Genomic DNA, 25,489 nt, shown 5'->3' with positions numbered 1-25,489 from the left:
GATTAGGGCAGTTAGGAGTGGCAGTGGGAAGTATGGGGGTAGGGAGGAGGTGGGTGAGGACCCTCCCATACTTCACCCTCGGGCACTCATTGGGTAGAGTACTTCATAAACTGGCAGTTTGCTTAACCCTGTGCTGCGTGAAACCTTATCTACCCCATGTCCCAGCTCCTCAAGCTTCTCCACCAGATGTCCACATGCTAACCCGATAAATTACATGTTGCCCCCACCAGACAGCAGTGCACTTCAGCTGTTACCACCTGCTGTCACTGCAGGTGGCTCTGGTGGGAAGAATTTTAGGTCTTGGGTATATTCCGTCGATATAGGGCACTGGGCCCTTTTGATTCCTTTCAGTTCACACCTGGTCATCGCCCCTCACCTATACCTATAAACTTGAGTCAGGTGATGGTTTTATTTTGTTTATACTTTGTCATTCCCTCTTCCTTATCACCTATCTTATCCCCCCGTTCCTGCTTCGGGCTTCCAGGATCCTGAGACAATTCTGGGCAAGAAAGAAGAGCCATCCTTATCTGGCCTTATGCCCTCGTGGTTCGGGGGAGGCTCCTCAAAGGCTCACAACGGTGCCCAGGCCCCTTGCAGGCCAGTGAGGCCTGAGTGCCCTTGGAGGGGTCTCCATTTGCTGCAGCCTGGTAGCCTCAAACATGAACTATAGTTGTTCCACCAGAGTTGATGTGAGCCCCAGAACTCCTGTAGGTTGTCCTACTAAGCCTAGTTGTGCCCTTTGGGACAGCACATGACAAGCTGCTTCCCTCTTCTGGTCTGCTCACCTGGTGTCATGGCTCTCCTGCAGTCATCTCCAGCCTTCTTTCCTCCAACCGTTTTCAGTTTCTGGTTTGCAGACACACCCCGCCTCCGCCCCCAGTCTTGAGTGCCTTCCTTTGGTTACTTGTTAATCCTGCCAGGTGTCACTGAGAGACTACCTTCTCTGGGTGGGCACGTCTTCATAGGGTACTTCAGTTTGTCGATGATCAGCTGTGGTGTTGGGAACTGAACACCAGCCTCCTGCCTTGAGCCAGGAACTGGATCCTGTGAGCTCTTCCCGCCTGGGGCTCCTGTTAACGGCAATGCAATGCAGCTTGAGGCTGCAGCCATTTCTTTCTCTGGCATTTTGCACAAAGTTGGCCACTGCTGACCTTAGCAACTGAAGTGTTCATTGTCGTGACATGAACTGATGGTAGCTGGGTTCTCTCTTCCCACTTCTCCCTGCACATTTGCTTTTTCAAACTCAGTACAGGACTTTACACTGATCTTTGCTCAGTTTTCTCTTTCCGGCGCCCCTGAGGTCATTTTGAATCCTGATTCTGTCAGCTCAGACATTTATAATATCTTCTCTGTTGCATCTTTGATAAACCTTAACTCCCCTGGACTTGAGATGTTGAATGTATGGGACAGGATTGGGCTGCAGACAGCAAGTGATCCATAGTCTGTGTCCCTTGCCTCATTTGTCAGACAGTGTCCACACCCAGCTCCCAGCCCCACAGACACTAGAGGCTTCCAGGTGCCTGGTTTAAATTCACACTTGCCATGTTTCTTTACCTCATATACCTTCCAAAGTGCTTTCACATTTATTATCTGCTTTATCTAAAAGCAGGCATGGCAGTTCAAAGAGGGGCTTGCCCACAGTCAGAGAAGAAGTCAGTGGCAAGGCTGTTTAAACCTGGTACTGACCCCCATTCAGAGCTCGGCGAAGCAGGGTGGTGGTTTTAGGAGCAAGCAGAGGGATTTTTTGGCATCTCTGAATGAGGCAGGAAAGAGAGTCAAGCTGAAACCGCAGAGGTAGTCATCTGGGGATGACTGCAGAAGGCCTGGCCTGGTCTCTCTAGTCGCCGTAAAGATTCTGCAGCAGACAACAGTTGTGATGTATGTTGGGTTCTGGGCCTAAATTTTCCTAAGAGAAAACTACATAATTTTTTTTTTTTTTTTTTTTTTTTTTTTAGAAATTCACGTTCTTATTTATTGATTGATTGATTGCTGTGTTGGGTCTTCGTTTCTGTGCGAGGGCCTTCCCCAGTTGCGGCAAGTGGGGACCACTCTTCATCGCGTTGCGCGGGCCTCTCACCATCGCGGCCTCTCTCGTTGCGGAGCACAGGCTCCAGACGCGCAGGCTCAGTAATTTGTGGCTCACGGGCCCAGTTGCTCCGCGGCATGCGGGATCTTCCCAGACCAGGGCCCGAACCCGTGTCCCCTGCATTGGCAGGCAGATTCTCAACCACTGCGCCACCAGGGAAGCCCAAAACTACATAATTTTTAAAGTCCCATCTAACATTTCCAAAAATCTGAATCTAAACCAGGTTTTATCCCCCTCACTCTCCTTTCTAAACCAACTAGAAAATGTGGGTGGATTGAGAAAGAACAGAAAAGAAAGATCAAAACTGTGACAACCCTCTGACAACATTTTAACTTGAAAATTGCCTGCAAATGGGTGGCATAATCCTGTGTGGGCAGATGTAAATCAGGCGCACGTCTACTCAGCTCCTTCTCCTTCACATCTCCTAACAAACACCTGGAAAACACAGCCCTGGACTTGACCGTTGGCCTTGGAAAGACTAACTCACTTCAACCTGCCTGATTCCCCAGTTGGGTGAGACCTGCTCCTCCACTGCACTCCCAGAGCCTGTGTCCTGCTGGTGGCCTCACCTCCTGCTGCCCCTATTGGTGGCACCTGTACACCCCGTGCACCCCCCCCCCCCTACTGCCCCAGGCCCAGCATCACCAGCAGGTTCTCATTAAGTGGTTTAGAGGAACAACAAGTCAGGAGATGGGACTCCAGTTCTAGTCTGCTCCTTCCTACCCAGGCCCTCTCTGAGAGCTTACTGGTCATTAGGTGCCAGTCCAGAGGCTGATTCTGCAAAATCAATCCCTCTTTCTCCCCCCCACCCCGCCCCCCCCACATACACACATGCTTCCCTGGGCAAGGCAGAGAAGTGTGGATGGTTCTGCACCAAGCCTTTCCTACTGGTGGGAAAAAATTCTTCGCTCAGAGGACACTGGGTCATCACACCTGTCACCTGCCTAGCCTTGTGCTGACACCCTGGCCTGGCCTCTCCCCGAGCCCAGCCCCTCTCCAAGCCTGACTAGTGGCAGGGCAGGGGGGCTTGTGAGGAAGCTCTGCTGAGTTGCCCTTTCTCCTCTGGCAAAAGAAAGGGTGGAGCCAGAGCACCAAGGAAGGTGCCTCTGCACCCAGGCTCTGTGTTTTGTGTGTCCAGCCTTCTCCTTTAAGGCTGTGAGTCATCTGACATTCTCCCGCCCCCCTCCCAGCTCTGCAGCCTGACAGGGGCTATCCCAACAGTGACAGTTACTGCTAATGATGAGTGACAGTGCAGTGAGGGGTGCCTTAGGACAGAGGAGGGGAGGAGAGGGCTGTGGTAATCAGACATTCTGATAGAGTGCTCTCCACTTTTCAGGGCGCTTTTTCATTCCCTGTGGGAGTGACTTGCCTCACAGCAGATCTCAGGTCTCCCCAAGTTCCTTCCCCCCTAACGTAACCTCCCATCAGCAGAGGGGTGTCCCAGCATGCTCAGGAAGCGCTTTGGGAGCTCAGGGGAAGAGTGTTCACCATGGCAGCAGCCCACAGGACTGGCCGGGAGCCTGTGTGACATGACAGGATAGGGGTGCGTTCTAGGCACAGAGTGCCATCCTGATGTGCCTTTATTTAGGCCCTGGGCATCAGGGCAGGCTGCACAGAACCATTCCTACTCCCTAAGCAGTTGGCTTCTGCGAGCCCCCGGGTTCCTGTTTCTCTACCACAGTTGCAAAGAAGGCCCACTTCCAGCTCTGGGTTACCAAGACCCAGCCCAGTAGATCCAGGGGGCAGCCTCTCATTTCCTCTTACTTCCCAGGCTGCCCTGCATCCCTGAGCTGCCTTGGTTTGTCTCCAGAGCTTGTCCCCTGGTCAGTATGTGCAAAACTGAGGCTGGCCCACCCCACCCACCAGGAGCCCAAAGTGTTTTATATAAGTGCTCCCAGAGGAAAGGACCTTAACACAAATGGGGAGGCTTGCAAAGGTAGGGGTCCTGTCTCTCATGGGGCGAGTGATGAGCCAGGACGCGGCCTGAGCCAGGCCTCTGCTCACAGGCTTCCCTGGGGACCCTGGCCACAACCGCCATGGAGAGGGGCTGGGGCCACCACACGGACAGGTTCCGTGATGGAACTCTTGTGCTTGGGACAGGCTTGCATGAGGCATGCGGTCCATCCCCAGCCCTTTGGGAAGAGCAAGGAGAGAGCAGAGGGGCCCTAGGACAGAGCTTTAGGGCTTAGAGCAGCCCTGGTATTGCCCCCGGCGGCTTGGCCCAGGGCAGACATGCATCTGCAGCCCCAGGGCTGGGCCAGGCCTTATGTCTCACTGCTGCTGCTGCTGCTGCTGTTGAGGTGGACTCTGCCCACATGTATGTTTGCGTGCATACACATGTATTCTCTCATGGTCAGGGAATGACACATGCATCTGTTCGTGTCTGTGTATGTGCACTTACACAGTGGGAGCTTGTACAGGGTGTGTGTGGTGATGGGACACTGGACCCCCTGGGGACCCGAGGAAGCATGATCACTTGGGCCTGGGCTCCAGAGCTGGCCTAGGGGCTGGTCCTGCGAGGGTCTAGGGCTCAGTTGTATCCAAAGTGTTTCCTAAGACCCTGTCCCTGTTCTTCCCCAACCCAAAGCCTGCACCATGTAGCCCAGCACCCAAAGCTCTGTTCCCAAGAGGCCTCAAAAAAGGATGGAGACACGATATTTCTTCTTTACCCACCTTTGTGGTTCTCTTAGTGGCCTCTTCCCACCAATTGGTCATGAGGACTGACAGCATCTGTGCTCTTGGCCGCCTCAGGCACAAACCAGGCCACTGTTCTGCCCTCAGCCCGCAGCAAGCACAGTGTGTAGGAGGGTGGAGGGAGCTGGTGTGGATGGGGTGGGCTGTGCGTTTGTTTCAGTGGTTCTGACCCTGACTGTCCATGAGAACCCCTGGGGAATTGCTGCTGCCTGGGTCCACCCAGCATCTCTGGGGCAAGGGCTCAGGTGTCGGCGCTCTTTAGAGCGTCCTAGGTCTCTTCTGTGCAGCCAGTCTAGAGGACCTCTGATAGATGTGACAGTGAAATATTGCTAAAATAAACCTGTGTTGGTTTAGGAATACTTACATATACACCTGTCTAGTAGGAGTATAAAGATGTGCAGTGGAACAAAATGAAACCCAGGAAAGTGGTTGTTTCCAGGTGCATGAAGCAGGGTGATAATATGGGGAAGGGTTGGTTGTCATGTTTCGTTTCTTGAGCAGAGTAGTGGGAACATGGTATTATTTCATATTTTTTGGTTTGGTTGAAATAGTTCATCGTTAAGTTAATGGGGAAAAAAAATCATGGATTTTTTGGTCAGATAAACCTTGGGTTTTAAGTTCACTTCTGCCATTTACTAGCTGTGTGACTGGGGCAAGTACTTAACCTCTCTGTTCAAGAGAGGTGGTTTAGTCTTTCTGTTGTTTAGTCATCTGTAAAATGGGGCTCCCAGGGCTGCGTGAGGATTACCTGTGAAGTTCTAACATTCCTGCCCGTCTTCGCCCTGAGTGTGCCTGCGAGACTTGAGACCAAGACTGGCCCTCTGGCTGGGGCAGGCTGCTCATTTCCCCTGGGCCTCAGACTTCTCCAGCACAGAAGGGTGGCACCCCCTCCTTAGGCAGGGGGCCCCAGAGACGGCATTAGAGCAGGAAACACCCGTTCCTTGTACGTTTCTTTGTGGGAGTAGGAGGAGGGATGACTCCAGGGGAAGGCAGTTTAGCCCCCCACCCCAGCCCCTCATCATTTCTAGATCCCCTCTCAGCTGAGGGGTGGAGCAGGGCAGTGGGGAGTGAAGGAAACAATTCTGAGAAGGTAACATAGGAGACCTACAAAGGACATTAGGAAGGTAATGAGGGAGAGAGGAGGCTGGTCCCCACACTGAGGGAATGCCTAGGGCTGGATGGGTCTGTGGCTTCTGGAGGGAGAGCAGCTAGAGAAAGGGTCCCCTCCTTTCACACCCTCTTCTCACAGGAACGCAGGTTTGGGGCTGCACATGGGCATTTGGATTTTGGTGCATCCAGGCAGCCTCTTCCCTAGGAAGATGGGAGCCTGGGAGCCCCACCACGGCCCCAGGCAGGCAGGCTGTCTGCACATATGCGCACACTCTCTCACACCCGCAACACATACCCATATGTGTGTGCCAGGCCTGGCTGTGGAGTAGGGAAAGGAACTCAGACACCATTCTCATTGGACAAGCTTAAAACACAACGTGGCTCATTTTTATTATCTCAGGAAAAAAAAAAACATTCCCTTCAGAAGGAAAGGCAGTTAGATAGGGCCTCTACCTGGGCAGCTCTGAGCTCCCCAGGCTCAACCATGTTGGCCAGCCCCGTCATCCTCCCCTGCGCCCACGCTCTGGCACGGCTCCATTACAACTCGCCGTCCTCGAAGGAGACGTGCATGGCAGCTCATGGCAGCGGGAGAGGGCTGCCTGGGTCTCCCTGGGCCAACTCCTGGTGCCAGGTTAGCAGCAGAGCTGAAACAGAGCCAGCAACCAGGGAGGGAAGATAAAAAGGGTTTCCTCACGCTTACATTTTCTCCTGGAAAACATAGTCAAACGCCACCTCTGAGCACAATAGCTCCTGAATCCTTGGAAAGTCTGGGGAGGGTGGTGTGTGTGTGGCAGGGGGCCTTTTGGAACCACTCCCCAGCCTCAGGCCAGCCACCCTGCTCTGCCACAGCTGCTCTGCAGGGACAAGGTGGCATTTCTAGGTGCTTCTGGAGTTGGGGACCAGCCCTGGCCAGCCAAGATGCTCTCGTGCTGGGGCTCTGGCCTGATGCAGGGCCTCCCAGCATGAAACGTCTGCTTCCTCAGACTCCAAACCCTTCCTTCTGGGCCTCATGCTGCTCCAGCTGGGGCTCCCTCCTCAGTCCTAAGTGGGAACCGGCCATGAGAAGGGTCTCCGGCACATGCAACTCTTCTCTCAACGTGACTGGTTCCACCAACCAGGAAGAGAAAGATTTCCTTCCCTTAGGAAGGGGCAGACTCAGTGTATCATCAGGACACTCCTGCTCCATCCTGGGCTTGGGGACCCTCGAGGCCCAGGGACTCTGGGCGCTCTCTCTTGAGCTCCTGTCTGAGGAGCTTCACGTCTGGGAGGCCCGTGTCCCTGTGGGACTCACGGGCACTCCCTCCACTCACCAGCCCCAGGGTGTAGCCATTGGGTCGCCGCTCAGGCTGGGGGGCACTGCCGTTGGCCCACACCCCGGGAGGGTGGCCATTGAGGCGGAGGCTGATCTGCTCCGCGTCGCTGCTGTGAGCTGCCAGGGCCCGGGCACTGGTGCCACCTGCTTTGAAGGGCTCCCGCTGCCTCAGGATGTGGCTGCGAATGATCTTGCGGAAAGTCTGGCGGAACTCGCGGATGCGGTAGGCATAGATGAAGGGATTCACCACGGAATTGGTGTGGGAGAGGATGATGGTCAGGTACATGAGCCAGGGTGGGGCATGGCTGCACTTGGGACAGAAGAAGGTGAAGCAGTTGATGATATGCAGGGGCAGCCAGCAGAGGGCGAAGAGTCCCACAATGATGGCCAGCGACTTGGCAGCGTGGACCTCCTTCTGCAGCGTGGACCGAGCTCGCTCCCCCGGCAGAGGCTGGCTCTCCATCTGCTTCAACTGTCGCCGGGCCGCCAGGAAGATCCGCAAGTAGATGCCCAGCATGAGCAGCAGGGGCACCAGGACACAAGCAAAGAAGTTGTAGTACACCATGTAGTTCATGGGGACCACGTCCTCAAAGAGACAGGCCACCTGGCCCACCCTGCAGCCCTGCGAGTGGTTTCTGCCCTCCTGCTGACTGCAGTTGTTCCAGCCTAGCATGGGAGTCAGGCCGATGGCAAACGATAGCACCCAGCAGACTGCAATGATGCCCTTGGCCCTCGTGCCTGTCACCAAGCCATTGTACCTGGGGAGAGGAGACCAGCGTCAGAGGCCTGGGAAACCAGGGCTAGGAAGGTCCAAGAGTCAGAAACCCAGAGCAGCAACCTGTACCCTCATCCACTGGCTGTGAGGTCTTGGACCAGTCACTTCCTGCCTCCTAGCCTCAGTATCCTCTTCTGTTCAGGGGAGGGCCAAGCCTGGCCTTTTCTCACAGGAGGTAACAGGAGAGCAGGCACCCTGGAAAGGGACACCACTGCACGGACGTCCAGATGATTTTTGAATAGTATTACGAGTAGTCCTGGGACTTAATTAGTTTGGTTTGAAGGAATTAATAAGTGATTTTGGGGGCGAGGAGGGGAGAAGTTAATAACCTCCATGTTGATCTCAGTCGATGCTACAGTGGGTGTCCCTTTATTTAGAGTGGGAACGGGTCAGGAGGGTACTCGCTGGCTGGGGACCGAACCAGCCAGATCAAACCTGTAGGTGGTTCACATCTCTTGTGCTTATGCTCTTCCTTCCCCACTTGACTTAGGGTCTCCAGAAGCCCCCAAGGAGAGGTGGCACAGGTGGGAAAAGGAGGGGTGGAGGTCCCGGGCCAAATGAGATACAGCCTCTCCCTTCCAAATTCACCCACAGCCCTCTGGAGAGAGATGAGATCAGTATGTCTTAACATTTATATAAGCCTTAACATTCAAGAGGAAAGCGTTGCATGAGATTCTAAGGTCCAGAGAGGAGAAGTAGTCTGCCCCAAATCACTCAGTACTCTAGAGCACCAGACTCAGTTCCAGACTCGGGGAGTGGCCTGATCTGCTGGCTCAGAAGCTAACCTCAGGCCAACAAAAAAGGGTGGTATAGATTTTATTAAAAGAAAGGACAATCAAAAAATCATCTCCCTGACTGAGGAAGGTGACCTCAGTAATCTCTGAGGGATGACTTTGTGTTTAACAGTTTTGATTCCGGCAACACCAGACTGCCCTCCTTTGTACCTAGTAAACCCTAACATCCTTTCTAAGCTCAGGTTAGATAGATTCTCAGAGAAGTTTCCTACCCAAGCTCAACTAATCCCTACCCAATCTGGGCTCCCAAGGCTGGGGGCCCCTTGGGTCCCTACATCCATCTCTGCATTACCATCACTGAGACAGGACATAGTAGGTGTCAAGGAAAAACATGCTTAATTCCGGAGTTGGAAGTAGCCATAGAAACTAGTCCATGGGGTAGCAAACACAGGGGCCTAGAGGTCACAAACATGTGAGGCAGGCAGGCTGGTGGGTATTTACCCTGTGTGCAGGAGGCAGCTGATACCACTCAGCCACCCCCCTCCCCCCCCCCCCCCCGCGCCCCGCACCATGCAAACTTGCCCAGTGCTGCCAGATCTCAGGAAGGTCTGGGAGCTGATTTTTCTGGGTAAAATCTCCCATGGTTTAAGTTTTGTCAACTAATTCAAATTAAGGGAAAAAAAAACACGGTGGCCTCTGACCTCTTGTCTATTCCAACCCTCTCATTTTATAGGTAGAGAAACTGAGGCCCAAGGAGAGGAATGGACTTGCCTGGACATTCCAGGAATCCAGAGGCAACTCGGGCCAAGGTAACTTCCTCATTTCTGAACCCAAACAGTAACCTAGCAGGACAGTTCTCCCGAGCTCTGCAGCCCCATTCACTGGGGGCTTGGGTGCCTGCAGCAGGAAGAGGATCATGGACTTGCCCATTTCTGCCAAGCCACAGAGAGCCTACACTGCCCTATTTCCTGTTCTGGAGCTTCAAACGTGAGGTCACAGGTTTTTTTTCCCCATTTATTACTTATATAGTACTTGCTCTGTGCCAGGCACTGTTTTTAGTACTCTACAAATAGTAATTTATATGATCTGATTGAATAGGAGGCTATTTTATTTTAATTTTTAAAATATTTATTTATTTATTTATTTGGCTGCACTGGGTCTTAGTTGCGGCATGTGGCATCTTCATTGTGGCATGCGGGCTCTTAGTTGCGACATGTGGGATCTAGTTTCCTGACCAGGGATCGAACCTGGGCCCCCTGCATTGTGAGCTCGGAGTCTTAACCACTGGACACCAGGGAAGTCCCAGGAGGCTATTTTAACGTTGATATTTTTCTGAAGAAAAGCATATTCCCTCTCTAGGTTCTAGCAATGGTGCATTCTTGTTTAGCCATGTTGTCACTCTGCCTCTCTGAACCTCAGTTTCCCTATCTGTAAAATGGGACTAAGAATCTGGGGCTTGTGAGCACTGTCCCATGAGGGCAGATTGTAGAGTTGTTGGGTGAAAATTATAGGGAGATGGATTGTGGCTCAGGGTAAATTAGCTATTCACAAGAGAAATGGACTGCCTCAGGCAGTGGTGAAGCTCCTGTCACTTGAGGCAGTCAAGCAGAAGCAAGCAGTAATAGGGATGGTGTAGAAGATCCTGGAGGCCACCTGCTTTGGGGATTTTCAAATTGTTCTCCAGCAGCAACCCTTCTCACCTGCATTCCCAGGCAATCACAGAATTGGAGCTGCTGAGGAAGAGAGGAGGCTTATTAATAATATTCAGTGAACGAATGAACTGTGGGGGAAGCCAGGGCCCAGCCTGAAGGCTTCTGGGGACACGGTTTGAAAATCCCTGTTTTGTCCACTTGTCTACATTTAGATGAGGAAACCCAGGAGAGGAAGTCTGCCACTGCATTCTGAAAAGAAAGCCCCTCCTGGGGACAGAAACAGAAACACAAACACATTGATAGCACTTGTCTGTGTGTGCAAAGGATGTCTGGAAGGATTCCCAACACTGCCTTCCAGGAAGGGAGCTGAGGTGGGGCAAGGGGGACAATTCTTTACTGTGTATGCTTTTGCTCTTTTTTGATGTTGTAATACATGCAGGTATTATTTATTCTAAAAAGATACCAAATAGATTAATTTTGTTATTCGAAAGAAAGCCTCTTAGGCTGAGAGCCCTGGACCCAGGCTCCCAGGGGACTGGATCAACATTAGGGCCCAGATGGAACCATGGCCAAGCCACAGCCTGGCCCAGCAGCATCTCCCATCCCCTGAGCTGTGTCTGTGACTAAGGCAGTCACATCTTGCCCTCCTGGGCCTCAGACATAGACTGCCTGCCTGGTGGAGGGGGTGCCAGGGCCATCCAGGGTCACGCTCTGCTGTTCTGGGGAGCCCAGAAGTGTCATAGGAAGCCGGTGCCAGAACCACAGCCCCCGCGTTTAGAGGTGCTTCTGCATCCCTGTGTCCTCCAGCTCACAGGCTGCCCCTTCCTGGGGGCTCCCCATTACTCACATTGGGGGCTTACCCTATGATCCAATAGCACCCCCCACAATTCAGGTCAGGGCTTCCCGTGCATTTGCCCTTCAGTCAGGAGAAGGCAGAGCTTTCCGGAGTTGTCCAAAGGAGCCAGTGACCAAGAACTGAAGAGTCACTGACCTACAGCTAAAACCCAAATTCCCTCCCAGGCATGGGCAGGCCTGAGCCAGCCTCACAGACTCCCTGTAGGCCTGTTCTCCTCTGTCACCTCTCCCTGGCCCAGAGCCCACATGCTTATTCCTTCCCTGTGGCCTTTGTGCAGGCTTGGCCCCCTTCTGTTACCCCTTCCCCCACACACGCCAATGCCCATTCCAACGCATCCCCAGCAACCCATGGCGTCATCTCCTGCAGGGAGTCCTCTCTCCCAATCCTGCCCCCTTAGAAGCCAGGGTACTCAGGTTTTGTTCCCTGGGGCAATTCACCACACAGGACTCTGCTGCCCCATAAGAAGGCCTGTTTCCCAAAGGGGGAGAGCAGTCAGAAGGGGCTAAAGTGAGAGATGGGAGACAAGGGGTGTGGAATTCCCCTGGGAAAAGAAAGCCTTTGTCACCCTGGGAATTCTGTCCTCTGGGGACACGGAGAGCTCCCATCCCTGCCTCTGTCCAGGCCCTGCCCTAGCCCAGTAGGGTCCGTGCACTTGGGAAGGAGCACATAAGATTTTTCTGAAACTGACTTCTTTTTAAAAAAAAGAAAAAGAAATTAATGGTGAATGGTGCAGGCCTGGAGCTAGGCATCCAGAGCATCGGTCAGAGGCTAGACTTCAGGGTAGCCAAATGGACTTACTGAGTGGATCAGGAAACAGCACACAGGAGAGACTGGACTCCAGCTGGAAGGGGACAGAGGAAGGGGGGCAGGAATGGGCACCCTGAGCCAGGCAGCAGTCCCAGAGCTGCCCCGGGTTACCCATCTGCCTCCATCTAGTCCCCACTGATGCCCAGCTTGCTCTCAGGAGCCCCACACGGACAACTTTACGTACCTCGTTTTCCCAGCCCTCGCCAGCCCAGTACCCTTGAGGAAGAGTAAAGTGGAGGGACCCAAGGGGACCTGGAGCAGCGTGAAGGGCCCTGGAGTCCCCGCGTCAGGAGACACTTTTCCTTCTCTGGCTCTGGCCTCCCCACGAGTAACAGGAGGGTCATAACATCCGCCTGGCCACAATGCCGGCCGAGAAGATCAAAGGAGACGCTGAGCCAATATCCTCTGGCAACCGTGGCGCTCTCTGCCCCAAGGGGGGTTGAGCATCCTCACCACCGTCATCCCATTGGCTCCCTGACCCAAGACAGCCAGGCTGACCCTTCCAAGCCCTATCAAGTGGAGCTCAAATGGCCAAGGTCTGGGTGGAACTAGGTCCCGCTCTGGAAGACTGTGGGAGTCAGGCAGGCAGATGGGGTTGGGAGGGGGGGCCAGGTCCATGGCTCTGAACCTCCAGCAGCTTCAGAAAGACCTGAATCTCCATCCACCCCACTCTGCCATCCTTCCTCAGGGACCCATCACTCCAGTCCACTCACTGGGTCCTCAGAACACCTTTGTGAGCTCAGAGGGATAGAGACCTGGCCCCTTTTAGAGATGAAAAATGGGCCCAGAGAGAGGCAGCTGACTTTCCACAGTCACACAGCATGTCCCATCCTCTTGCATCAGGGAGGATGGGACTTGACTCTTGAAAAACATGAAAGAATGCTCAACATCATTAATCATTAGAGAAATGCAAATCAAAACTACAATGAGATATCATCTCACACCGGTCAGAATGGCCATCATCAAAAAATCTAGAAACAATAAATGCTGGAGACGGTGTGGAGAAAAGGGAACCCTCTTGCACTGTTGGTGGGAATGTAAATTGATACAGCCACTATGGAGAACAGTATGGAGGTTCCTTAAAAAACTAAAAATAGAACTACCATATGACCCAGCAATCCCACTACTGGGTATATACCCTGAGAAAACCATAATTCAAAAAGAGTCATGTACCAAAATGTTCATTGCAGCTCTATTTACAATAGCCAAGACATGGAAGCAACCTAAGTGTCCATCATCGGATGAATGGATAAAGAAGATGTGGCACATATATACAATGGAATATTACTCAGCCATAAAAAGAAATGAAATTGAGTTATTTGTAGTGAGGTGGATGGAGTTAGAGTCTGTCATACAGAGTGAAGTAAGTCAGAAAGAGAAAAACAAATACAGTATGCTAACACATATATATGGAATCTAAGGAGAAAAAAAAAAAGCCATGAAGAACCTAGTGGCAAGACGGGAATAAAGACACAGACCTACTAGAGAATGGACTTGAGGATATGGGGAGGGGGAAGGGTAAGATGTGACAAAGTGAGAGTGTGGCATGGACATATATACACTACCAAACGTAAAATAGATAGCTAGTGGGAAGCAACTGCATAGCACAGGGAGATCAGCTCTGTGCTTTGTGACCACCTAGAGGGGTGGGATAGGGAGGGTGGGAGGGAGGGAGATGCAAGAGGGAAGAGATATGGGAACATATGTATATGTATAACTGATTCACTTTGTTATAAAGCAGAAACTAACACACCATTGTAAAGCAATTATACTCCAATAAAGATGTTAAAAAAAATAATCAATAAATCTATCTTGAAACAAAAGAAAAAAAAAAAGAAAAACAGAGACAAGAAAAAGAAGCCAATGCCCTTTTGATTGAGACCAGCAGCCCTGATCTCTCCCTTGAATCCACTGCTCCTTGAATCAGGGAAGAAAGTGAAAACGACACCTCTGCTCCCCACTGAACATTCTGCCAGGGCCGGCCCGGCCCAGCCCACACTGGCCTGGCCCCGAAGTGGACACCAATCAGCCAGCCTGGGAGCTCTTAGGCCTCTGTGTCCTGGACGAGCCTGGACTCTGGCTCTGCCCGTTTAGGCTAGTCCTCTATTAGGACCAGCCAGAGTCCCCTTTTCTTTTGACAAGGGTCCTAGGCTGTCCCGAGACAAAGTATTCCAGGAGGGCCACACAGGGCTCAGGCTCCTTCCGTCATTTGAGCAGCATGATGAGGGTGTCTGCTTTTCCCTTAGAGCCCAGGTGGCCCAGGTTCTGGGAGACTGGGGCCACCCTATGACCAGCTTCCAAAAGACTGAAGTCACCGAGGGTGGCAGTCATGTTTCTTCCCAGGCCCAGTCCTGACTGTGCTACCAACTCATTGTGTAGCCCTGGGGGCTGACTCCCTTCTCTGAGCCTCATTTTTCCATCCATAAGATGAGAGGAAATGACCTCTGAGGGTTCCCCTGGGTTTGACACTCTATATTTCTATTTGCTCATTGAGCCTGTTCCCTGTCCTGGCTGGGGCACCCTCAGCCCAGCGTGGGGCTGGTGGGACTACTCTGGTTCAGAGAATTCGCCACTGGATGGGGGCACACCATCCTCTGAGACCTCCCTCAGGGCCTGCAGCTATCTAGGCTGTGGAACCCAGCTCCAGGGTGGAGGGGCGAGGAGGTAGGGCAGAAGGCCCCCAGGCGGGGAGGGACACACTTCCTAGCCCTGTCCATGGGTTGGTGGTGGTAGGTGGAGGCGGCATTTAAGTGAACTCAGCCTCAGGGAATATCTTCGTTTACACAATACATGGCTGAAGTCATTTCACAAAAGTTTCACCATAAAAACCCCCATCCACCAGCCAGCCCCTGTCCCCCATGAACACTTGGTGACTGAGCAGCACAGAATTTGCATAAAGGTCCAAGTGGCTCATGAAGGCATTTGACCAAGTCACTTCCCCTCTCTGGGTCATTTTCCTAATGTGCAAGCTGCAGGCTGGCTTGGAGGAGCTGGAGGAAGGCAGGCAGGTGGGTGGGCGGGCTTCTAGCTCTCAGGTTTTGTGGTTTCCCATGGTGCCCACCCTGCCCCAGTGTCATGCTGTGTGAAGAACGGCCCAGATGCACCCACCCAGGCCTGGGCTGCACACATCTGCCAACAGCCAAAACACGGCAGCCTCACCCATGTAGCCCAGGGGAGCCTGGGAAGGACCAGCTTGCCCTGTGCCCACAGGGACAGCTGGCGTGGCACAAGTGCTGGCCATGTGCCAAGGCCTGGGCAGCCCCAGACTGAGCCCCATGGCCCTGTCCTCAGCTCAACACACTGACACCAGACCAAATCCTAACCCCAAGTTCACTCTGACCCCTGGTTCACCCTGATCCTGGCACAGACCAGACCCTGACACAGGGAGCCTTTTCACAGATGTGGCCCCCAGCATGAGGTGTACCAGGGAAGAGAACGTGGCTCACCGGAGTGGGATGCGGATGGCGATGTAGCGGTCAATGGCGATGGCCAGGAGGCTGAAGATGGAGCTCTGCGTGAGGACTAGAACGAAGCAGGCGAAAAAGAGGCAGCTGTGGCAGGCGGCACAGAACCCTGTGCTGATGGTTATGGCGAAAGGGATGGCAAGGACCCCCACGGCGATGTCGGCCGCCGCCAGGGATACCACAAAGTAGTTGGTGACGTTCTGCAGATTGCTGTTCAGCCACACAGCCCAGCACACCAGCACGTTGCCCAGGATGGCCAGCACAGCAATGGCCAGCTCCACCATGATGTACACCGAGGATCCCATGTTGGGCACAGCTGCAGATGGGCAGGGTTAGCAAGGACGCAGGCTGGGCCAGCTCACGGTCCATAGCTGCAGCACAGCTGGCCTGCCCAGGCCCTGAGCCCCTTCACAGGAGCCAGGAGCGTCCCTGCCGTTGGGGGGGCCTCCCCAAGGGCTTTTCACAGCCAACTCCGAGTCTTCAGAAACCAGGCCCTCTCCAGGGGCTCTGGCGGCATCTTGGCTCAGCTTAGCTTCAGAGTTCCTGAGGCACCTGCCAAGGGAGAAGCCACGTGAGGAGGTGGACCACTGGCAGGGGCACAGCTGAAGATTCCCAGGGACAGCCCTCAGCCCCAGCTCCCCAACGCCCTCCCCACAGGCCAGGCATCAGCCTGAGGACGACCTACCGTGCCCTGCCTCTGCCACCTGACACAGGGGGCCAGGGATCAACCCCAGTCTGTTTTTCTTCCAGAGGAGCCGAGAACTTTCAGAGTTGAGTCACTTGTGGTCCCCAGGCTCAGCTTCTCAAGCCTTCTGTGGCAGCTCTGCCAGTTTCCTGGGTCCCTGAGCTCACCACTACCCCACGACCCTCCCTCCCAGAAAGGCCTCCTTAACCCCTGGATCTCCCAGGGCCACCCACCGTCTCTCTCAGCCAGCTTCAGTCTGCTCCATCCCCCCGAGAGCACTCCCTGGGGACTACCAGCACCCACCTATGCTGCCCGCATAAGGAACAGGCCCAGAGACCCCAGAGCTCTGATCTGGGAGGATCTGGTGGCGCTCTGGTCCTGTCTCCCACTGCTGGCAGGTAAGCCCTCTTGCCCTCACTGGTGGTGCTGCACAGGGTGTTGGAGCAGGCACAAAGGGAGCCCGCCCCTCAGCAGCCCCCGCCAGCTGACTGCACATCTGGGAGGGGCGGCCGCCTCGCTTCCCCCCTCACTCCCTCCTCCCGCACCTGCTCCCCAGCCTGCTTCTCTGCCTGGCTGGTGCGCTCAGCCAGGCTTGCCTGGGGACTGCGGGCAACAATGTTTTTCCTTTCTGGGCCTCAGTTTCCCCACTGATACAGTGGGGAGGTTGGACCCCAATAGCCTCTGGGGGCCATTTCAGCTCTCACCCATGATTCTATGAGAAGGGAGTGAACACATTTGAAAGGGCTCCCCCAGTCAAAATGTCATAGAAATGTAAAGAATTAGTGACACCCAGTAGAAGCAGAAGTCTTAGTCTCTCCAGCCCAAACCCCCAGGGATCCCCCTTGAGCTTGTGAAACAGTCTCCATCGCCCTTGCCAGTCCAGGGGCCTCTCCCCATCACCTCTACCTCCCCCTTGTCACACTCACTTGTGCTGCCCAGCAGTGTCCTCCATGCCAAATCCACCCCCTCCTCCAGTCCTGGGCTCTCATGAGGTCCAGGTGCACATGGATAGTGGCTGCCGCCTGCCCGGGAACAACAAGCCTGAAGCTGCCTTTCAGGCTCACGTGTGGGCTCAGGGCTGCATCCCCCCTCTCTCTTCCAGGATACAAGGGATCAAGAGGACTGGCAACCTTGGAAGAAGTTTGCTTATTGTCCCTGCCTGTATTCCAAGGGCCAGGCTCCCCCTACCCTGTCCAGGCGATGTAGAGCTGCAATAGATGACCCCAAGTTTCCTTCTAACTCCGATCTGCCTCAGGTGGCAGGAGCTGGGTGGGCACAGAGAGGTACACCAGAGAGGCGTCCCCCATGCCCACTGGGAGGCTTGGAGGGGAGTGCCCAGCCCCAGGAAGCCGGAGAGAGAAGAGGAGGCCGAGCTCCTGAGAACCCAAGGGGTTCCTACAGCCCACGGCTTCTCCCAGGCCTGGCAGGAGCCTGCCTCCAAGGGGCCACGGACAAGTCCCACCGAGCCCCTGCTGTGCACAGGGCACTTGCCAGCCAGCTGCTTACAAAGCATGTCACTGGTGGAGGCGGGGCAGACCAAGTCTCCTGGTGCCATCTCTGGCCACACAGTGTCCCTTGGTGCTCCCGGCCTGCAGCCCAGAGCAGCATTCACCAGGGGCACCCTGACTGCAGAGGCTGTGTGTCCAGGGTCTCGTCCTCGTTCTGCAGGAGTGAAGAGACAGCCCCAGAGCTGCCTCCCATCTGGGGGCCTCCCAGGTTCAGCACCACCAGCAGCGGGCCACTGTCCAGTCAGGCCCAGTGAGCCCCGGGGACCCTCCCTCCTACCACCAGTGAGCCACCCACCCACCTTCCTGGCCCCTGACAACCCCCTGCCAGCCTTCTTACCCTGGCCTCAGCCTCTCCTGGGGAATCTGCACTGACAGAGACTCAGCCTCTGCCAGTCCAACCAGCCCAGGCTAGAAACCTGACTTGGCCCTAGGCCATCATGCAGATTCAGAGGGTCCTGCCCAGGGTCAGATAAGGTGGGGCCACCAATGATCCACCTGACCCAGATAAGTGCCACGTTTTTGTGGAGCTGAACGTGGACTGTCTGGCCCCACTGCCCGGAGCCCTACTGATGGGGTCACATCATTAGCATCTGCCCTGGATCTGGATGTTGGGCTGACTCCATGTGAGCTGGGATGCCCAGCATGGAAGGGCCTCCGGGGACCCTAACCCAAGCCCTCTGTTTGGTGAGGTTCTCCTGGCAGACTCGGGGCCCCTAAATCCTCGGGGTTTCCCCATCACCTTCTGTACTGTGGGCTCTCAGGCCTCACAGCACCTGGTACCAGCACCCTTCCTGACTAAGCTGAAGGCACCTTCCTACTGTCCAGCAGGCCTGGGGTGCCTTCCCAGTCTCACTGGATACAACAGACCCTCCAGCCCAGGTCAGCCCTGCAAGGAGCCAGACACACCCCTGCCAGCTGGGTCTGGAAGGCTGCCTCCCTGCACACTGGGCTCCCCATCTGCCTTCTACAGCTTTCCTGCAGGCCCTCCAGCAGCTGCCAGCACATCCCGGGTTGAAGCTTGCCTGGCCACACAGGCAACCTGGTTATCTGCCAGACTAGAATCTCCCAGCCCCAAGCAGAGCACATCAGTGGAGCCCAAGGCACCGCGGGGTGGGCAGGGCAGGGAGGTAGCTGGGAGGAGGTTGGAGCTTCCCAGCTGTCAGACCGCAAGTCAGCCCAGGGTTGGGGGCGCCCTAACTTAGGGCCTTTGCCAGAGTTTTGTAGTAAAATGCTTCCATGGTGGCCTGTTTCAAGCTACGAATGAGTCACTGACAGGAACTGGGAATCAACGTGCACAGTCAGCTGGGGAAAACCAGGCTCCAGCCACCACTGAGCCACCAAGCCCTGTGCTCTCCCAGGGCCCACCTGCCTGGACTCCACTCCAGATGCTCTACAATAGTTTGTGCGGCCTGCTTGGGAGCTCAGGAATTGAGGGTGCAGAGGCCTGTGGGTCATCTGTGTTCTCACTGGCCGGCCCCATGAACTTCACTCTACAGATGAGGAAGCTAAGGCCCAAAGAGGCTAATGCCCTCTCAGCCTTACCATGAGCATAAAAGGGTGGAACAGAGCTGGGGGAATGCCCATGAAAAACAGCAGCAGGAAGATTTCCTAGGGCCTCCTGGCCCCTCTCTGCTCTCCTCCCTTCAGAGGCCTCCTAGAGCGAGAGTGACAGGAAGGTTGGAGGCCCGGGGGGCGGGGCCACGATCTGGCAATTTCCTATCCCTCTCTGTTGGCTCTAATTTATCCTTGAGTCATCTGTTGCTAGCCAAGAGGGGAAATGAAATATTAATAATGTAATATTTCCTTGTGATTGTCCCTTGTTGGGGACAGGGCAGAGGGCAGAAGCCATCCCATACAGATAAGAGTTACATGCTGGGGAAGGTGCAAGATAAGCCTCGAAAGGACAACCTCACAGGATTCCCCAGCAGTTAGACTCAAAACTGCCGCTTCTTCCCACCTTCCTCCTTACCCTCACCAGCCTGGCCACTTTAATTAAAACTCCATTTAATCAAAACCCGCACATTTCCTGGCCCCTTGTACATCAGACTAGCAAGGCTTTCTGTACGCATGCCCACGTGGTGGCTGTACCCCCCAGAGCCTGCTGGATAGAAGTGCCTGCCAACTTCCAGGCAGGACCCTGCACACCTGCTCCTGAGTGCAGCTAAGGGCAATGTACCAAGGCCAGCCTAGCACCTTGGGCCTGTTGCAGCCACAGTGGGCCTGTTCCTGGGCTCCAGAATCCCAGCCTGAGAATCCTCCACTACTTTCTCACAGCAGATGTTTCCAAGTACCTACTCTGTGCCAGGCAGCATCCCAGCTGCTAGAGCACAGGGAGCTTTGTGCCACCTGCTGCTGAGCCTGACCCCAACAGGCCCTGAGTCCACAGTGGGGGGCCTTAAGGCAGAGTTGTCCCAGGAGACTGTCCTGAGAGCTGGCTACTACCCAGGTGTGTGGGTCACTCCCCACTTCCAAGACCTCAGCTCCCACTAAGATGAGCCTGCAAACCACAATTTCAAAGCACAGGAGGAAAATTAAGGGCAAGAAAGATAAGCAACAGCAGCCAAAATATGGAGATTAATTCATTCCAGAAGAGATGAAGGTAATATAGTAATCTAATAATGATTTTCAAAGACATTTAGGATCTTCAAAGAGATAAAGGAGTAGTATCCATAAACAAGAATGAGAATTATTGGCAGAACCAAAACAAGAACAGGCAAATATGAACAAGAAATAATATAAAAATCCTGGAAATGAAAAAGAGGGATTGAGGTGAACACAATTGATGTGTCGTCATGTGCATACAGTTTGAGGAGACAGTTGGGGATCTGAAGACCGCACTGTGGAATTCTCACCCAAACCTCAGAGCAGGTAGTTGAGAGAAATGGAAGGTAGATTGAGCAGCAGCACCTCAATGGGAAGGGAACTCAGTGGGAGAGTGGAGAGGTCAACAAGCAAAGGAGAAATAGCTGGACAGGCAGCTCAGCTCTGCTCCAACCACAAGCCCTCCAGTGGCCTTTGGAGTGGCCCAGGCCTGGGCACGAGCCTCCCAAACCCCAGGACCCTGGGACTGGCCAGGCCCCTCTCCGAACCCATCAATGAGATCAGGGCCGTCTCCAGTGTTGCCTGGAGGTGAACATCCACTGTGTCATGGCACCACTTCCCTCCCTCTCTCCCTCCCTGCGGGGTTGCTGGCAGCTCCAACTTCAGCAACCTTGTGAGGACTGGGCCCCAGATACCCTGGCAGGCACCAGTGGTGTCCCTTCCCCCACGGCCCCTGGGGTGTGCAGCTGCTGCTTTCAGAGCCTGGGGGCAGGATGTGGGCAGGACTGGGGCTGAGCGCCTGCTCCCTGCACTGAGCCCAGCCCCCAGAGCAGCCTCCGCATCAGCAGCGCCTGGAGCCGCAGGGCCTCTTTCCCTGCTGGGGGCCCAGAATCCCCCCTTCCACCCCCTCGTGTCCAGGCCAGATGCCAGAGAGGCCACAGGCCCTGCCTCTTCCCAGCCTGACATGGCCACTCACCCCCACGGGCCGCCTCACCTGACTCCCCCCCTCCAAGGGGCCACTCCACACACAAAGTTCTGCGTGCCCACCCTGTGTTGCAAGGAACCCAGATGGGGTCCCACTCCTGCTCCATCCCATACTCCCTGAGACCCTGAACAAGAGGCTTCCCCTCTGCACTGTGGCCCCTCTGGTACAGCAGGCCACAGTGAGACAGTCTCCCCACCCACATGGCTCAGCACCCACACCTCTCTCAAGTGAATCTTCTACTGGCGGGACGACAGGCACTACCATGCCTGAAGAGGTCAAGATGGGGGTGGGCTTTCTAAATGGCCCTGAGAACATAGACCCTAGTGGGCCCGGGGTGGGACCCTGACAGAAGGCTGGCCTGCTGAAGGGGCAGTGCCAGGTGCATAGCCTCAGGAGCTCCCAGAGGGTGGGTATGCTGAAGATGGGAGGCAGGCAGACCCACTTCTGGGGTCCCTGGGACAAAGATGTGATGATGCAGCCCTGGAGGCTGAAAGGAGAGAGCAAGAGGGTCAGCCAGACCAACTCCAGCACAGCCCTGCCACTGCTTCCTGGTCACTCAGTGGCCCCTGGTACCCGGCTCACGGTTTGCAGAGGCCACTGAGGGGCCAGAGGTGAATGCTCTGTGACAGATGGGCAGACACATACCAGCCCTGGGGGCCTCTGGGCAGAAACCACTACCCTGACAGCAGGGAGGCACCAGAGTGGCACTGACTGCCTCTCCATGGTGCACCAAGGCAGCCTTTCTTCTAGGTGACAGCTGGGCTGACGCGAGCATCAACAGAGGTGGGAACCACAGAAAGACCCTGCCCAGCAACTTTTGAAACAGGCTTGTCCTATGGAAGGGGTTGTGGGCCAGAGGAGTCTGGAAGGGCTCTCAGAGGAGGGGGCATTCATGCTGGATTTGAAGGGTCGGGGAAGAGAGGAAAGGAGATTCCAGGCAAAGGCAACAGTCTGTGCAAGGACCAGAGGCATGCCAGAGAAGGCCTGTGGGGGTCCTGGAAAGCTGAAGCATCCTGCCTTCCCTCCCCCATCTCCCCCCGCAACCCTGCTCCCCCAGCTAGAGTGAGGGCAGCTGAGCTTCCCCTCCATCCAGCCCCTCCAGTCCCCATCAGGAGTCAGGATCCCATGGCTTCCACACTCCAGGGGCCCCTTCCATGATTCTGGGGGCAAGGGCTGGGGGACTTCTGCCACTAAACTGCTCCTTCCCACCATCCAGAGCTCCCAGCCCTGTCCAGGAGGTGAGCAGTCTCTTGGGAGGGCTCCCTGCATCCCAGCTCTGAACTCCTGCCATTCCTCACTTCCCTTCCCCGATCTGGGCCCAGCACAGACTTCCAGGGGCCCACCCTTAGCACCGCACTCCCACTGCTCCCTTCAACCTCCAGACCATGGGGCAAGCCCTCCCTTCTGTGGCCGCCAACATTTCCCAGGCCCAGATCCTTCCCTAGGGGCCGGAGCTCATCCTTTTGTCAACTTAGCACCTGACACCAGTGATCTCCTCAGGGTCCCCTGACACACACACCAAAACTTCTTCTCAGCCCATCCTTCAAGCCCTTGCCTTCCCTCTGGCTGCGCTCGCCTTGGCTCTCATGTATACACATCTTTCAGCAGACAAGACTGACCCCCACAAGACACTTGGGGTGGCAGTTCCAGCTCACTCAGAGTCAGGTGGCTCAGGAATCAGGCAGGTTAAATGGGAGCAAGAGTTGCTGAGGGATTTCAGGTCACTGCTTAGGGCCACCAGGAGCTGTGGTCCTACACAGCAGACACTGCCCAGAGCCACCTAGAGGCCCTACATTTTGCAGGGTGTGATGCCAGGTGCTTGCTCCCAATCCAACTCCAGTCCACATGTCCCTCGGCCAACAGCGATCTCTTGTGGTGTCTCCCCCCAACCCCATAAGGCTAACAGCCTCCCTTCCAGGTTCCCCAGCTCAAGCACAGACCCCGATCTGTCCCCCACAACCAATGCCTGTCTCTCATTTACTCTCCACCACAACCCTGAACGTTAAGCATTGCTTGCACCATCATGCTTGTTTTACAGATGAGAAGGCAGGTTTGCTGGGGCAATGACTGGCCCAGGGCTGCTCAGCAAGTGAATCAAGACTAGAACCCAGGTTTGGGCATGGAAGTCTCTGGTCCGTTGGGTTGCCCCTGAAGCCAGCCATTGCCCTCTTAGGCTGTGGACTCCTGGGGGCAGGACCAGTGTGTGGTCAGAGACCTGCACTTCCCAGGCCAGTGTGAGGAAGGCAACACACAAGTCCACCAAAACCCACCTGGCCCAAAGCTTGTCTCCTGCCAGCCATGTCTGGGCTGCCCTCAGCCTCCCTGAGGCGATGAACAGAGAAGCCAGCTTAGCCCAGAATCTGGTCTGCACTGAGGGGATAGGGAGGGAGGGGCAGTGGCTCAAGAGACACCAGGACCTGGGAGAGCCAGGGAAACCCCAAAGGGCAAAGGTAGAGCAAGGAGGTGTGGACAAGCCTCAGCGAGGAGCTCCCGCCATGGACCAGAACCTGGGAGGGGGCCTGGCCCTTAGGGCAGAGCCTTTCCAGCCCACCCAAGGCATCTAGGACCAGCCCCAGCAGGACTAAGGAGGCAGCCCCTGACGCCACATAGCCTCCCTGGCCCACTGTGCTCCCAAGAACTCTCCATCATGGCCCCCAGGGCCAGGACACCCAGGGGCAGCCCTAGCAACACAGAGGTGACATGGAGTGTCTTCTGAGGGTGCAGAGGCCAAGGAGAGGGCAGCCTGAGCTCCAGGTGGGAAAGGAGCACAGGCCCTGTGGGTGGAAGCGGGCCTAGGTGCCGCCTGAGATGGGGAGGGAGAACCGGCACAAGGGGCCGCCCTAGTCCTCCCCCAGGGGTCAGCTCCAGACCAGAGAAAAGGGGGTGGGGGGTGGGGACCCGCCCGGGGACCCGCCCTCCCGCCTCTCTCTTCTCTTTTCTCCCCTGCGGAGCCCTCGGCCTCCGCCTTCCTCCCATTGTACAGTCGGGGAAATTGAAGTCTAAAGCACGGTGGCCGCGCCCGCAACGCAGACATCTCTGCTCCGCTGGCCCCGGCCCCTCCTTGATCCCCTGGGCATCCTGCGCCAAGTCCCTCGAGGGCCGCCACCATTCCCGCAATTCCTACGTCGGCTCAGGGCAGCCCGGCGGACTGCCAGGACAGTCCGAGGCGCGCCCCCAACCCCGGCCTCTCCTGGGCCCCCTAAGTCCGGTTCCCGCCACCACTGCCCACCGGACGCGCCAGCGCTCGGCCGACGTTCGACTCCCCCTTTCTCGCCGCGCCCCAGGCGCTCTGACGCCGTCTGCTCACCCAGCCTCCCGGGAACACCTGGACGTTCGGCAGCTCCACCTGTGAAAGTTCTCGTCTGCGGGGTCCGGCCCGCCCTGCTCAGGCCGGCCTCTGCGCCTCGAGCCCAGCCAGGCCAGGGCGCGCCCCGAGGACTCACTGAGTACCCGGGCGGCCCGTGGCCCCGGACGCACCGGCGAGGTTCCCGCCCCTGACGCTGGGGCCGCGCTCTCTCGCCCCTTCCCCTCCCCGCTTACCCTGCGCACCTTCCGGTCCATTTCAGGGCGGCCCAGAGGGTCTGCGCACCGTCCCCCGACCGGGCTTAGGGCGACAGCCGCACCCGAGCCGCCCCTGCACCCGCTGTTCCCGCCGCCGCTGCGGGCAGGGCTCGGACCCCGGCCCACGAACTCGCTCTCAGGTCGGCGGGAAGAGACGGAGCGGCGGGGCAGCTGAAGGAGGGGACCCGTGCCTCCCGCCCTCCAAGTCCAGCAGCCTCCGACGGCCCCACGCTGCCCGGCCGCCCGCCCGGGACCCTGGGGACCCCGGACGCGGGAACCCCGCTGACCTGCTGCTAGCGCGCCGGCTCCCGCCGTCTCGGCGGCCGCTGGGTCTCCAGCTCCGGCCGCGCCGCCCGCGGGCTCCCCCTGCAGGGCGGCTTCCAGACCCGCGCGGTTCTCGCTCCGCCCCGCCGCGTGGGGAAACCGAGGCCAGGTGGCCCCGCCAGGGCGGCCAGCCCACAAGTCCGGCTGATGCCCGCCTCCTGCTCCGGCGCGCCCTCCCAGCTCTCGCGTCCGTTCAGGCACTTCCCTTCGGACCACACCCCCTCCCCTTCGATGATTCTCTCACCCCTGGGGCCCAGAGCCACACTCCCTCCCCTCCTCCAAGAAGCCCCAGGCTGCCCCTGCCGCTTGGGTCCTCCTGGAACCCTGCTGTCCCTCATCATCGGAGCTGAGCGGGTCGGTACCCCTGTGTCATCCCGGGAAGCGTCCTGTGCCTG

At 56.2% G+C, this 25,489-nt stretch overlaps 1 protein-coding gene across 1 annotated transcript; it reads right to left on the bottom strand.

The window, feature by feature from the left end:
- Nucleotides 1-6,255: 6,255 nt before the first annotated feature.
- On the bottom strand, nucleotides 6,256-25,030 carry ADORA2A (adenosine A2a receptor). The gene is given in 4 exon segments (XM_059894827.1): nucleotides 6,256-7,960; nucleotides 15,473-15,798; nucleotides 15,800-16,042; nucleotides 24,750-25,030. Coding segments are annotated over 3 exon segments (1,290 nt in total). The 5' UTR covers nucleotides 15,860-16,042; nucleotides 24,750-25,030; the 3' UTR covers nucleotides 6,256-7,056.
- Nucleotides 25,031-25,489: the final 459 nt, after the last annotated feature.

The sequence above is a fragment of the Balaenoptera ricei genome, chromosome 14 (assembly GCF_028023285.1).
Source record: "Balaenoptera ricei isolate mBalRic1 chromosome 14, mBalRic1.hap2, whole genome shotgun sequence".
Lineage (NCBI taxonomy): Eukaryota > Metazoa > Chordata > Mammalia > Artiodactyla > Balaenopteridae > Balaenoptera > Balaenoptera ricei.
This window is presented reverse-complemented; position numbering and strand designations above follow the sequence as displayed.